At 38.4% G+C, this 13,039-nt stretch overlaps 1 protein-coding gene across 1 annotated transcript in view; it reads left to right on the top strand.

Annotated features, from left to right (window-relative positions):
- Positions 1-9,084: 9,084 nt before the first annotated feature.
- LOC108579796 (potassium channel subfamily K member 18-like) overlaps positions 9,085-13,039 on the top strand; it is a 4,644-nt gene continuing 689 nt past the window's right edge. The window contains exons 1-4 of the mRNA XM_017943407.1: positions 9,085-9,336; positions 9,783-10,137; positions 10,955-11,346; positions 11,982-12,429. Of these exons, the coding sequence (XP_017798896.1) occupies positions 9,085-9,336; positions 9,783-10,137; positions 10,955-11,346; positions 11,982-12,429 (1,447 nt within the window). The remainder of the gene's footprint in view (positions 9,337-9,782; positions 10,138-10,954; positions 11,347-11,981; positions 12,430-13,039) is intronic.

The raw sequence follows: 13,039 nt of genomic DNA, 5'->3' as shown, positions 1-13,039 counted from the left end.
CATTTCAATACGAAAAATATCCTATTCGTGACTTTATCACACAATTTCACAATCCCATCAATTATATTCGCAAAAAAAAAAAAAAAAAAAAATGAAAAATCATCTGTCAGAATGAAATAAGAGCAATTAGAACGCGCGTTAATAATAAGTTAGGTCTCCTTGGCCGTGATATTGGAACTGTGACGTTCCCATAACCTCCACTGTCGTTCGATCGTCTCACTTGGCCATGAGGGAGCTATTGCTTAGACGCGATTCACTCGGATTATCTCCGGCGTGTTAATTAGTTACGCGCGTTAGCCTCGCGTCGATCGTACCACAGGTCTCGCTGCATCAATTCCAATTAAACTGCCCTATTCCCGAGAGATTGCGATTCCTTCGCGTTTACCACCTGCCAACAGATGCCCGACACGATCCTATCTCGATCACTTCGTTGCACCTCGAAACGCTTCCGCACGTTTCGCGATAAGGCGAATCGAACATGGCTCAGCTACCGACTTTATCGTGACGTCACTTAACCCTTAAGTGACTGAACGAGCAACGATGTTCATTTTTAACCCATTAAATTAATTTTAAGTTACTAAACTCAGTGGAATTTTGTTTTTTTTTTTTTAAGATAGTGAATTCTAAGCGAAAATTGAGGAAAAATTGTTTAGGCTTCAAAGGGTTAACGATGCTTAGGTGACTGAATGATCAACGATGCTCAATTTTAACCCTTTAAATTAATTTTGAGCTACTAAACTCAATGGAATTTTTTTTTTTTTTTGAGATTAAATTCTAAATGAAAATTAAGGAAAAATTATTTAGGCTTCAAAGGGTTAATAACGCTTAGGTGCCTGAGCACTGATACTTACTCTTAAACCTTCAAATTTTAAATTAACTTATACATGTATATATGAAAATTTTAAGTAACTAAGTGTAGTGGAATTTTTTGTTTTTTGAAACATTGAATTCCAAATGAAAAACAAAAGTCTCTTTGTTCAGTCTTTTTCTTAAATATTTCGATTCTATTGTTAACGTGATTTCTAATTTTTGAACCATCTTATTTCAACGATATATTAAATAAGAGAATGGAGTACATTGTACAATTCCTGTTACAACAGAAATAAAGTCCTTAATATTTCATAGAGATAAAAGCTGAAAGCTACTGTTCCAAATAGAGTTGCATAACAGTCACAAAATTTTTGCTTCATCCGTTCAACCAGAAGTCATACATGTTCACTGAAATCTGCTCACTGGAACAAACTTTTTATCACATCATAACGGTGTTACAAGTTGAAAATTGATTTTAGAAAAGCACATACATATGTAACCTCTTTCTATTTCACATCCACATTAGTGTAACATATACATCCAAACTTATTATTGGTCAATTTTCCCAAATGAACTATACATCTTGAAAACGAAAACCCTTAAAAATCCTTCATCTCGAAATGAAACACAGTTTCACCATTTAATTTTCTTTCCCAAAAATTTCACTCGAAAATTCTCCATCTTTTTTACATGCCAAAGCCTCATTTCCACCTTTCAGTACTCCCACTCTAATATTCCTCATCTAACATACCTAAAAGCAGGCTGCGTAACATTTTCAATTTTGCGTCTCAAAAATACTCCACGAAAAAACAAAGAAAACAAAGAAAAATGCTCCAGCTTCTCGTAACAGCCGAAAGCCCTATGTAATATATTAAATATATTATATATAACAAAAAATATGATCTCTGCTCCTCCAGAAAAGAAACCTACGTCATGAATTGATTAACACTCGCCATTAAAAGAAAAAGAAGAAATCCAGAGAAAAGAGAAAGAAGAAGCGGAATATTTCGTCAGAAAAATGCGGGCAGAAATTACTGTCATGAGAGAGAGAGAGAGAAATAGAAAAAAGAGAGATGGAGAAAAAGGGGGGGCAGAAAATAAGAGGAAGGAAGAGATTTAGAGAAAAAGAGAGAAAGCGGAGAGAAAGAGAGAAAAAGAGGAGAAAGAAAGAGAGAGAAGTGGTGACAGAAAGAGGAAGGGGAAAGAGAGGAGGGAAGGGAAAGAAGGTGGGTGGAAGGGAATTAGAGGAAACGAGAGGAAAGGAAAAACAGAAGAAGAGCGAAAGAGGGTGGAATGGTTACGGATGGGGAAGAGGAGAGAACAAGAAGGAGGAAAGGAGAGGTAAAGGGTGAGAAAAAGGGAGAGAACAAGAAGGAGGAAAGGAGAGGTAAAGGGTGAGAAAAAGGGAGAGAACAGGAAGGAGGAAAGGAGAGGTACAGGGTGAGAAAAAGGGAGGGAAAAAAGGAGAGAAAGAGTTAACCGTGGTTGTAGCGGTGTATGTGGAGCGTACAAGGGAAAGATAGAAGGATTCGCAGCCGCCCCAGTTGAAGCATTGTGCCGTGGTTACCAGAGATAAGGCATGAAATTAAATTCGACGGAATGTGGGTCGTGGCATCCCTCCTTTCGCGAACGACCACGACCACGACGACGACGACGTCGCGAAACACACACGCACACACCAACCTTCTCCTCTCTCTCATCCACCTCTCTTTTCCAACGACCAGACGACCATGTTCCATGTTGAGAGCGTCGCGAGTTATATCGCGTGGAACGAGAATTCACGATTCAACGTGTTCGTTGAATCGCGCTAAACGCAATAAGGAGGATACCAGGGGATGGAGGAAAATCGCTCGACCGGATGTACCAGCGTGTCTGGGCTCTTCCTCCTCGGTGCAGTTTTGATTGATGAACGAACTGACACCGTTCTTCTTCCTGCTCTCTTTTTTCGCACGATGTTGATCGATATGATATACGATTTAATCGAGGAGAAGTTTGTCTCAGGGAAATTCTTCAGCGAGAGGATTATATAGTGAAAATGTAACATTGAACTGTACGAAAAATGAAGGATTTTGAGTTTAATGTCTTTTTTTTTTTTTTGAAGATTTTACGTTTCATTTTTTTTTTTTTAATTTGGTTTCACTTTATTTTGGAGATTTTAGGTTTACCTTTTTTTGGGGGAGATTTTGGGTTCAGTTTCCTTTGGAGATTTTGTACTTAGTTTGTTTTGTTTTCTTTTTTTTTTAAGATTTTAGGTTCAACTTTTTTTTGAGATGCATAAAATAGGGGTTTCATGTTCATCGTAACATTACATCAATATTTTCGTGGAATTAATATTACATCAATGTTAGAAAAAATGTGAAAAATAACCCTTTCATACCCTCCATTTACTCAACGTACGCTCGTAAACAGAGGGTGATACTTATTTACATACGCACGTCCCCTTTCGCCCCTTATTTACATCGTTCCACGTTAGTTAACGCGTGATCAATGAAATAAAATCCTGCCGCCTCATTTACTCCACGTTACAAGTACAAAATGCTGTTCCTCTTCTCTGATAAAAATTCAAAGAAGAGAAAAAAAAAAGGACGCGATTCTATTCCATTTAAAGAGTACAAGGGGAAAAGGATGATTGTGAAAATATAGGCAAGATAAAAAATATTTTGTAAATATATTTTGGAAAAAAAAAAGTGGACAAAATAGATAGGGAAGTCGTTATTATTCCAACGTGATCGAAATTATCTGTAATTATTCAGCTGATCGCTGGAAGCCTGATTGCTTCAGGAGATGCTAACTAAAGACTGACTGATGGAAGCCTGATTGCTTCTAAACTTGCTGAACGTTGATCATGGGGGTAACCAGAAACTGTGTTTGCCAGGAGGCTGATTATTTTAAGAGATGCTAACTGGAAAGCTAGCTGATCATACTAGATTTCAATCCTCTTTGTACAATTTGACAACGTTATCTATGTATCTTGTTCTTGCTGACACGTGAAACTTGAGCAATCACTATTTCGTCCAGATTTTCCCGGTAAGTTTCAACCTTACGGTACCATAGATCCTGATTTGCATTGCAAATTTCATGAAATTACTACCAGCCTGTGTGTTCTCCAAATATTATACTTTATTACCCGAAGATTGGTAATTATTTATTGCTGAAATATGTTTCTATGATGTGATACTATGAAAGCAAGCTTGACGAATTTCGAATGACACATTTCAAAATTGTTTAAAATTGAAAATAATAAAATTTCAAAATAATGAAATACCGCGTAGCAAACTTTCAAAATAGTGAAATTTCAAAATAAAAGAATTTTAGTTTCCAGAGAGTAAAACCTGAAAATAACGAAACATCGAAGCAGTGAAATGTTAAAAACGGTAAAATTCCAGATGATAAAACTCCAAAATGCTGAACTCTCGGACAATCAAATCTGGAAATAATAAAGTTCCAAATAATAAAATCGAAAAGATTCCACGCGAAGAATTCCAATATTCCCAATTTTTAATCCAACGATATTTTATTACGAAAGAAATCCCCTAATCTCGTCAGAATCCAGGAAAAACAAAACTTGAACCACGACAATCGCCGAAGATACCAATCGCGAACAATACCGACAATTCTGTGAATAAAAATCATCGTTGAAAAATTGGCGAATTCTCGCGAGCTATCAACAGAATCGAAAGATAAAGAAAGCACTCATTTGCGTGGAAACACGTGATGCGTGTGTTCTCCAAGTCGAAACAAAGATACGTATAAGCGTTGATACACATGTAAGCGGTATTGAAACGCTCGACGAGGGACAACGCAACGACCAGTTGAAGCAAGAGAGTAAGGGAGAGAAAAACCGAGTAGTTTACGATGTAGTCGACAATAGCAGTGCAGAATTGTACGGTTACGAACAGTATCACTTAGCGATGATTCGAATAACGTCACCTATCGAGAAATATAGAAAATCACACTTTAACAAAATGTACACGTAAAATGTGCTATTCGTTTCACTTGTTCATTGATCATTTGCAACTGTACAGAGCTAACCCTCCCATGGGCAAACATACTTTTTCACACTACGTAGGCAAACTGGGTAGTTTGTGTCCAAGTCTAATTTTTTTACTGTTTCAGGCATTGAAAAAATGTGAAAAAATTCTGGAACACTTATCAAAATCTCTGCTACGTCGTGCAATTGTTCGTTAAGTGAAATGATTGAAACTTTGTTCGGTAAAAATAGAAATTCGTTTGAAAGAAATGCGGGAAAGAAATTTCATTGATTTCACTTGGGTCATCAAAGACCCAGATTCGAAATCTTGACGACCTTATCAACTCAAAATCGCCATATTTTTTCTGTGAGGAAATTCGTCAGTTGCTCGATAAATGAAAAACGAGTGATCGAAAATAATGACAATTATTTCAAACATTAAAATTATGCTTGATTTTTTGTACATAAAATTGAAGTTTGCGAAAGAAGACGGTGATTTAATTTGGACACCTGATATAAATGACAATTTATTTATCGGTTATGAGTAGAATAATAAGATTAGACGGAATAGCATTATTTTTCCTTTGCACGGGAATACTTTTCTTGAAGATCTTTGGATACTTTTTTAATCTGCAACAGTAGTATTGATATTATTAAATTATTTTTGACTCTTAAACGACATTCCATATGTTGTTCGTGATTTGAGTAAAAAGATGGTGGAGTAGAATTACTTTTTTATTCGCAGAAAGATAAAACGAACCCCAGACAAAATTCTCCATACTGTACCATAGAATATAAATAATCATAACTCAATTTAACAATGTTTATTACGGTGAAATGGAAGAAACTAAAAGAGCCCTCCTCAGGCATACATATATTCGTCTAAAATAACTAATATTAAAAGAAAAGTCAGTACGTAAATGAAACATTTTTGCAATCTAAATCCAGGAACTTTTAGTACATATTTAAAAACAAAACATTCGTCACACCGTTAATTTAACTTCTTCGAAGACACAAAACATACGTGCAAAATTTCTCTCTAAAATTCCAATATTTCTAATTTGAGAAAAAACACAGAGAATACGGTGAATCTCCTAACAAGCAGGAAACACTTTAATTGTTATCGATTTATAGCGAATAAAATGTAACTATAATATAAATAAAAAATTGAAGCACTTTTTCCTGACTTAAAAAGAAATCCTCTCTGAAGAGGTTAAAATTAGAACTTTCCACGGTTTCGAACAATTACAAAGCACCGCCAGATTGTATGAGAAAAGTGTGTGTGTGTGTGTGTGTGGGTGGGTAGCAACCACGTTAGAATGGCGGCCGATTGTGGCTATTTCTGCCCGCGACGGGACGATTGCTTTATCAGCATGTGAACTCTCTCTGTTCTTCGTGTGTTAAAAGCGCGAAAACGGGACATTTATTTCGGGAAATCGAGCCATCCGATTATTAACTTGCCGTAATGGGTCGCGGCACGACAGGAAATTGAAAAAAGGCTTGATCTCTGATTCCCACGTGGCCGCTTATAGCTGCCCGTGGTGAACATTTCGTTCCGCGATTTTTCCACCGTTTAACAATGAAAACGACGGAGATTTGTATGTACGAGCTGGTTAGATTGATTTTGAAAATTTTATACGACAGGCGATTGATATCGGTATTATCGACGGTGGTCGATGAATTTTCCAAAATTTTCGAACCGTCGTTCGATTATTGACGTATGAGTTTACATCGCGGTTTTCGATGCTATATTTGTGGAACCAGATTTCTGGCATAGTTAGAAAAAAATTAAATATACAGTCAAGGACAGAAATATGTGGACACCCTTCAAAATGGAGTAACTTTTTTAAAATTGGGCCAAACGACTTGAGTTTCTTTCTGAGAAGTTAGAAAGACTAGGTTACTAGATGACGTGTATAACAAATTTTTAAATAATTGCAAATTTGTAGGACAGTAAAGGTCACTGTTTACGAATTTTTTATCTGGGCTTGTAATGAAAATTTAAAACATACGTTTTGTAGATCTATGTTAATTGTACACATGCTGAAAATTTCATCGAAATCGGTTGACGTTACTATGAGCTACAAACGATTGAAGACTGTGAAAATCGCACTACTCCGCGACTTTTGGCCTAAAACTGTAATAAATCTGAAGATACTCATATCTTTCGATGCCTGTCGCTTGTTTCTCCATCCGCCGATTTCGATGAAATTTTCAGCCTGTGTATAATTGACATAGATCTACAAAACGTATTTTTAAAATTTTCCCACAAATTGCAATTATTTCAAAATTTGTTGTACGCGTCATCTAGTAAACTAGTCCTAACTTCTCAAAACAAATTCAAGTCGTTTGGCCCAATTTTAAAAAAGTGACTCTATTTTGAAGGGTTTCCACATATTTCTGTCCTTAGCTGTAATGTTTAATTGTTAAAATTGTTGAAATTTATAATTACATTGCAGTAACGTTCCTACATAGTTTCTACGTTCTATGGTAATAGGTATAGGTTTCCATGAAATGAAAAATTCGAATTAAAAATTGTTCCATCAAACGTAAGTAAAAAAGTTTGTACAGTGTTTCTCTCGTTAAATAAATGCCGAAACCACAGGAACTTTTTTCGTTACCTGATACGTAGTTTGGAATTGAAAGAAAGTGGAAGAAATTTAGGGTAAAAATCCCCTCGTCGTTTGAAAAAAGAATTGCGTAAAAATTGCAAACTTCTAAAGATTGTGAAATATTGTCGATACGAAATTTGAAAATTGGAAAATTCCAAATCTTCGTATCTAATTCTAAAATTTATTATTAAAGGGTTAATGTAAGAAATACGAAGATTTTTAATTTAGAACTGCAAAATGTACCATTTTTGAAAGTACACGAGGAACTCGTAGTCTTTAGTTTTATTCTTTAAAGAATAAGTAGAAGAAAGGTTCTCATTACACCAAAGATTCGCACGTTTCAGCTTGTTGGCTGTTGTTCAAGACACGGTTTATTTCTTTTTTCTTGGTTCGTCGTCTCCGTGCGAAAATCCTAACGACGTCGTTTCGACGAACGAGGATACCTTGAACGAAGCCAACGAGTGCACGCGATAGAGAAACTTGCGTTATTTTATAAAAATCGTGAGCTTCTTATCACGAGAAATCGGTCTGTCTTCAATAGAATGAAATAAATTGAAAATAAATAAAAATAGAAAAATAATTAAATAGCGATAAGATAATTCTTATTATTTTCATCAAATATCCAATCTAACTTTTTACTACCCCACCGGAATCTATTAAAAACCTGCTTACCTCGATATACAGTATTATTACACCCTTCGAATTACTGAACCCAAACGAAATTTTTAGAGGAAATATCTATAAATATTTTAAAAATTCAATAACACAAAAAGTAAATTTTATTCGAAGCTCTAAAGGCGAATAGCCCTTTGGACCTATTAAAATCTGCTCACCTCAACATACACCATTATCATGTCTCTCAATCATTGAACTCACGAAACACTCGCATAAAACATTTATAGACATTCAAAAATTCTGATCCAATTCTTTCAAGCTTCCAAAGGCAAATATTTCCTTGAACTTATCAAAAATTAATTAGCCAACCATTTTCACATCCCTCGAACTGAACTCACAAAATATTCACAGACGCTCCAAAAATCCAATTCAATCCGTTCGAATTTCCAAAGGCGAATATTCCTTCGAATTTATTAAAACCTAAGCTCACCGTTATCAGATCCATCAAACCACTGAACTCACTCAAAATACCCCCCCCCCCCCCAAAAAAAGAAAAAAATATTCACCGACGTTAAAATTCTCTGAAACCCCTAGAACCAGTCCACAACCCATGCATCTAATCGCCACAACGACCAACCAAAACACCAACCCTGAAACCACTGAACCTAATCACCCACTACAATATCTCCACAATTACCCGTCTACCCTCGATCCTATCTTCCGACGTAACACTCGTCACCCGATCGCATCTTCACACCGACACATGACCATAGGCACTCGTCATCGCCATCAGCGTTAGAACGTATACTATAGGTAACATCTCCGGGGGCCGTAATCGGAGTAGAGTAAGGAGCAATATAGGACAACGAAGGGTCAACACGATTTAATGGGATCGCTTGCTAATCTCTGCGACAGGCTTGCCCGGCGTACCAAATGGACGAGGCTCGAGGGAGGACTGTGAAACGATAGGAGGCGACCGGTTGCGGCTGCAGTTGCGGCGTCGGTCGCTGCACCTGCAGCTGCAGCTGCGGCTAGGTGCTCGTCATTGCCAGCTAGCGACCTCCTTGCCTGTAAACGATGCAGAGTGACTACTATCAAAGGGCGCCGAGATGCTGTCCAGGAAGGAACGCGAACGCGAGCGCAGACACGTTGAGGATCAGCGCGGCCGACAGGGAAGCGGAGTTGTTCTGCTGTTGCTGTAGATGCAGCACAGCAACGTCCACGACCAAGCCAAGTCTACTGGCGTGCTTAGGGGTCTGCGTGCTGGTGTTAGCCTACACGCTACTCGGCGCGTTCGCGTTCATGGCGCTGGAGGGTGGCTTGAAGTCGGTATGTTAATTACGCTGTTCGCTCTTTTTCTTAAGCAGCTTGTATTAAATGTAGGAACGGGAATTTCGTGTGAATTTTTATACCGAGTAACTGAGTTTCGAGTGTTAGAGACGCTAGAGAAGAATGTTTGGACTTGAGCGCTTGAAATTAGGGCGCGAGAGAGAAGTACATGATCACCCAAGGGTTTGTGTAGACGTGACTATAGTTGAAGCCAAATATATTGGACGGTGAAGGTCGTTTTTCCTCCGTCGCTTTTTATATTATGTAAATGTGTCTTGGGAATGTCTGCGTGGATTGAATGAATTTGAGCGAGAGGGACGGTGAAATAAATGAAAGAAAGAATATACGTGTGTAAGAATATATAGTGTGAATTGTAATTGTTAGTTGGAATTGTAGAGTTGATAGAGTTTTTGAGTTATATTAAAAGTATTTCATACCTCTGACAGGATTCAGAATTGCTCGTTCCTGGTGGTTCAAAGCCCGAAGGAGGATCGTACGTAGTACCGAATCTTGAGGACGATACTGCGGCCATGGAACTCAGGGCACGCACCGTCGAAAGGCTCTGGAGTATCACGGAGGATCTGAACGTGCTTTACAAGGAAAATTGGACGCGTTTGGCGGCCAGAGAAGTATTCGAGTTCCAGGAGAATCTGGCTCGTGATCTTAGGAGGACTTCCTCGCAATACGAGCCTGCTGGGCCATCCTCACGATCCAGGGATCATTCCATGGACAGAAGACAACATCGAAGGTGGACATTTAGCAGCAGTTTATTATACTCCTTGACGCTAATCACCACTATAGGTAAAAAAAATAATATTTCTAATTAATTAATTGATATTTAGTATTCTTTGCAAATATGAGTTAAATATTTTGAGAGTTATCAAACTCTGTTTAGCTACAAAATGTCTTTAGAACTATTTAACAGTGAATTATATTAAAGATAGTTTATCAATGTCTTGTCAAAACTTCACAAATGGCTTCTAACAGCGTTCAAAGGATCCCTCCTTTGTTCCTCAACATAGTTAAACTGTAAACTGCACTGAAAGACTCCATGGTGGTGCACAAACTTATCAATACCCTGCAAACTTCCTAGTGTACCCAGGAGTATAAGATACAACCCATCGTCCAAAAATATTCAACACTCCTATATACTGTACCTACTTTCCTTACAAACACCTCAACTTTTCGTCACTCAAGTAATCACTTGAACGGTCAATTTGCGAATGATTAAAAATTCAACATTTTAAGTGCACTCAAACCCTTCTAGAATTCTATTACAATATTCTACCATATTACCTAAGGAATCAAATATACGTGACAACTCTCGATCGAAATATATGTGATAATTATCTACCAGCTAAAGAACATCACGAAACATCTCGTAATAATATTTCTTCTTACTAAAAATTTTCAAAACGACCCAAATGGAAAATCCAACGTGGACCACCGATGACCTACGCGGCACTACAATTCTCAGTTTGTGTCAGCACAGTTTGAATCGCCTCTAAACACATGCCCATTACATCCATATAAACGCCACGCATTCAGCCAGCCCCCGTCATTTGTTCCCGCGATAATCCAAGCAATTGTGATCCAACATACTCTATCGTCGTTTCAGGATACGGTAGCGTGGTGCCTCGTACGGTTTGGGGTCGTTTGATCTCAATAGTGTACACAGTGGCTGGAATCCCCCTGATGATGGTCTATTTAAACACTGTGGGCGAAGTCCTCTCGAGAAACTTCTGTCGTTTGTATGGACGGCTGTGCAGGCCACGCAATTGCACCAGGAAGCAACAACCACCACCACCGCCCCCTCCTGTAGGCGGAATCATGAGCAAAACGTACAGATACGACAACCACGTCGACTCAAAGTCTGGAAATTATTACTCAGCGAGTAGAGAGAGTTCCTGCGACGATTTGGGAACCAGAGGTACCAGCAGCGCCATTTTGCTGGATTGTGGAAGCGAGGGGCTGCTTCATGCTACCACCAGCTCCACTGCCGCGCTTCAGGTATTGCAGGTTCTCCATCTGGAAACACAGTTTCACGTTTAACGAGAAGTATGATTGATCGGTTGATCAGGTTCCAATGCGGACACTGGACGCCTCGTTATGTCGTAATGGAGTTACGAGATATTCGGTCATTTATCTGGATCAGAGTTTATGAGCAGTTGATGCAGGAAAAGTGTGGATGTTGTACATGTAGATGAAAAATTGTAGGTTGAAAAATTATTAAATATTGTTAGATGAGTAGTGAGGGTCCAGTTTTCTTCTAAATGGAAGAATAAAAATTGTTGATACTCTAAGAGACAAAACATTCTACATAACTTCAGTATTCTAAAATACAGTGTGGTAAATGAAATCTTAAAACGTAGCACTCAGAAACATAAGAAACAGTAAATAAGTCATGATGCATTATTATTTTAGACCATGAGTAAAATTCAGCTGGACACCTATCAGCTAATATTTAAAAGTAGTAATAATCAAAAACCCAAGTCTTCATAATCTTCCTCTATCATACAGAATCGTCAATCACCAAAAACAAACACTCTCTTCAATAAAAATAAAAACCTGAAACATAGATTCCTATAAAAATTCATTTGAAAATATTCTTTTTAATCACAAAGAAAATTATCGACATGTACTAGGACGTATCGTCAGGGAACGGGAAACGCCATTTCCACCTGTGCTCGTTGTCCTTATCGACGAGCTCGTCACCAGGCTACGTGGTAGAGACGAAGCCTGAGAAAGTACCGGTCACCCTGTGCCTGGTAGTCATGCTGATCTACTTATGCGGTGGCGCGGTGATGTTCAATCGTCTTGAGGGTTGGAGCCTCCTGGAGGGTGGTTACTTCTGCTTCACCAGCTTGGGAACTATTGGTTTCGGTGATATGATGCCAGTTGGAAAAAACGCCGCGTCCGCCACCCTGGAGGAACTCAGCCTGTGCGTCTGTTCGCTCTACATAGTCGCCGGGATGGGCCTGGTCGCCATGTGCATCAACCTCGTCCAGAAGGACGTGGTACGCGTGATCAGGGTCTTCGGTAGAACCTGCGGCATGTCGTCGGGGGTGGTGGTCGGACCTATCGGTGGTACAGGTATCCCTGATGCAGGCATTCGACGGGGAACCGCTAGTTCGTTCCGAGCGAGAGGCTAATTTTACCCGGATCCGCTTTAGAGATTATCACCTGGACGCTTTGAGCCTGGCCATTCGTCTTTGTAATTTGATCTTGTGGCTTTTGTTCCTGGAAAGGTAGCTGAACTTTGATTATCAAGGAACTCTACGTACTTAAAGAGTGATCGCCTGAAATAACTCTGTTGTCAGTGGATCGATCGAATTTTCTTTTTGTGTCGCATGATATTTCATGAAATTTTCAAGGTCAATTTTTTTTTTTTATTGAAAACACGCTTTTCAATAAACTCTCTGAAGCTTTTACCAATAGATTTTACATGTTTTGTATTCTTGAATTCTATGCACATTTCATATGTGTATTAAAAAGACTAGCTTTCGATACAAGCAACTACTTTATCTCCACTCCTTCATAAATTACAAATTTATTCTCACAATGAAAACATTGTCTTCCACTATTTTACACAATCTATTCAGCTACCTTTCCTTCACACTCATCCAAACATCTACCCCACGAAATGAATCTTCCCAAACCCAGGCTCAGAGCATCGAAGGCGTCACGAGACAAACGAGTAAAC

This window comes from Habropoda laboriosa, unplaced genomic scaffold (genome assembly GCF_001263275.1).
Source record: "Habropoda laboriosa isolate 0110345459 unplaced genomic scaffold, ASM126327v1 scaffold72, whole genome shotgun sequence".
In the NCBI taxonomy this organism is placed as follows: domain Eukaryota; kingdom Metazoa; phylum Arthropoda; class Insecta; order Hymenoptera; family Apidae; genus Habropoda; species Habropoda laboriosa.
Note: the sequence above shows the minus strand (reverse complement) of the source record. Positions and strands in the feature narration are given on the sequence as shown.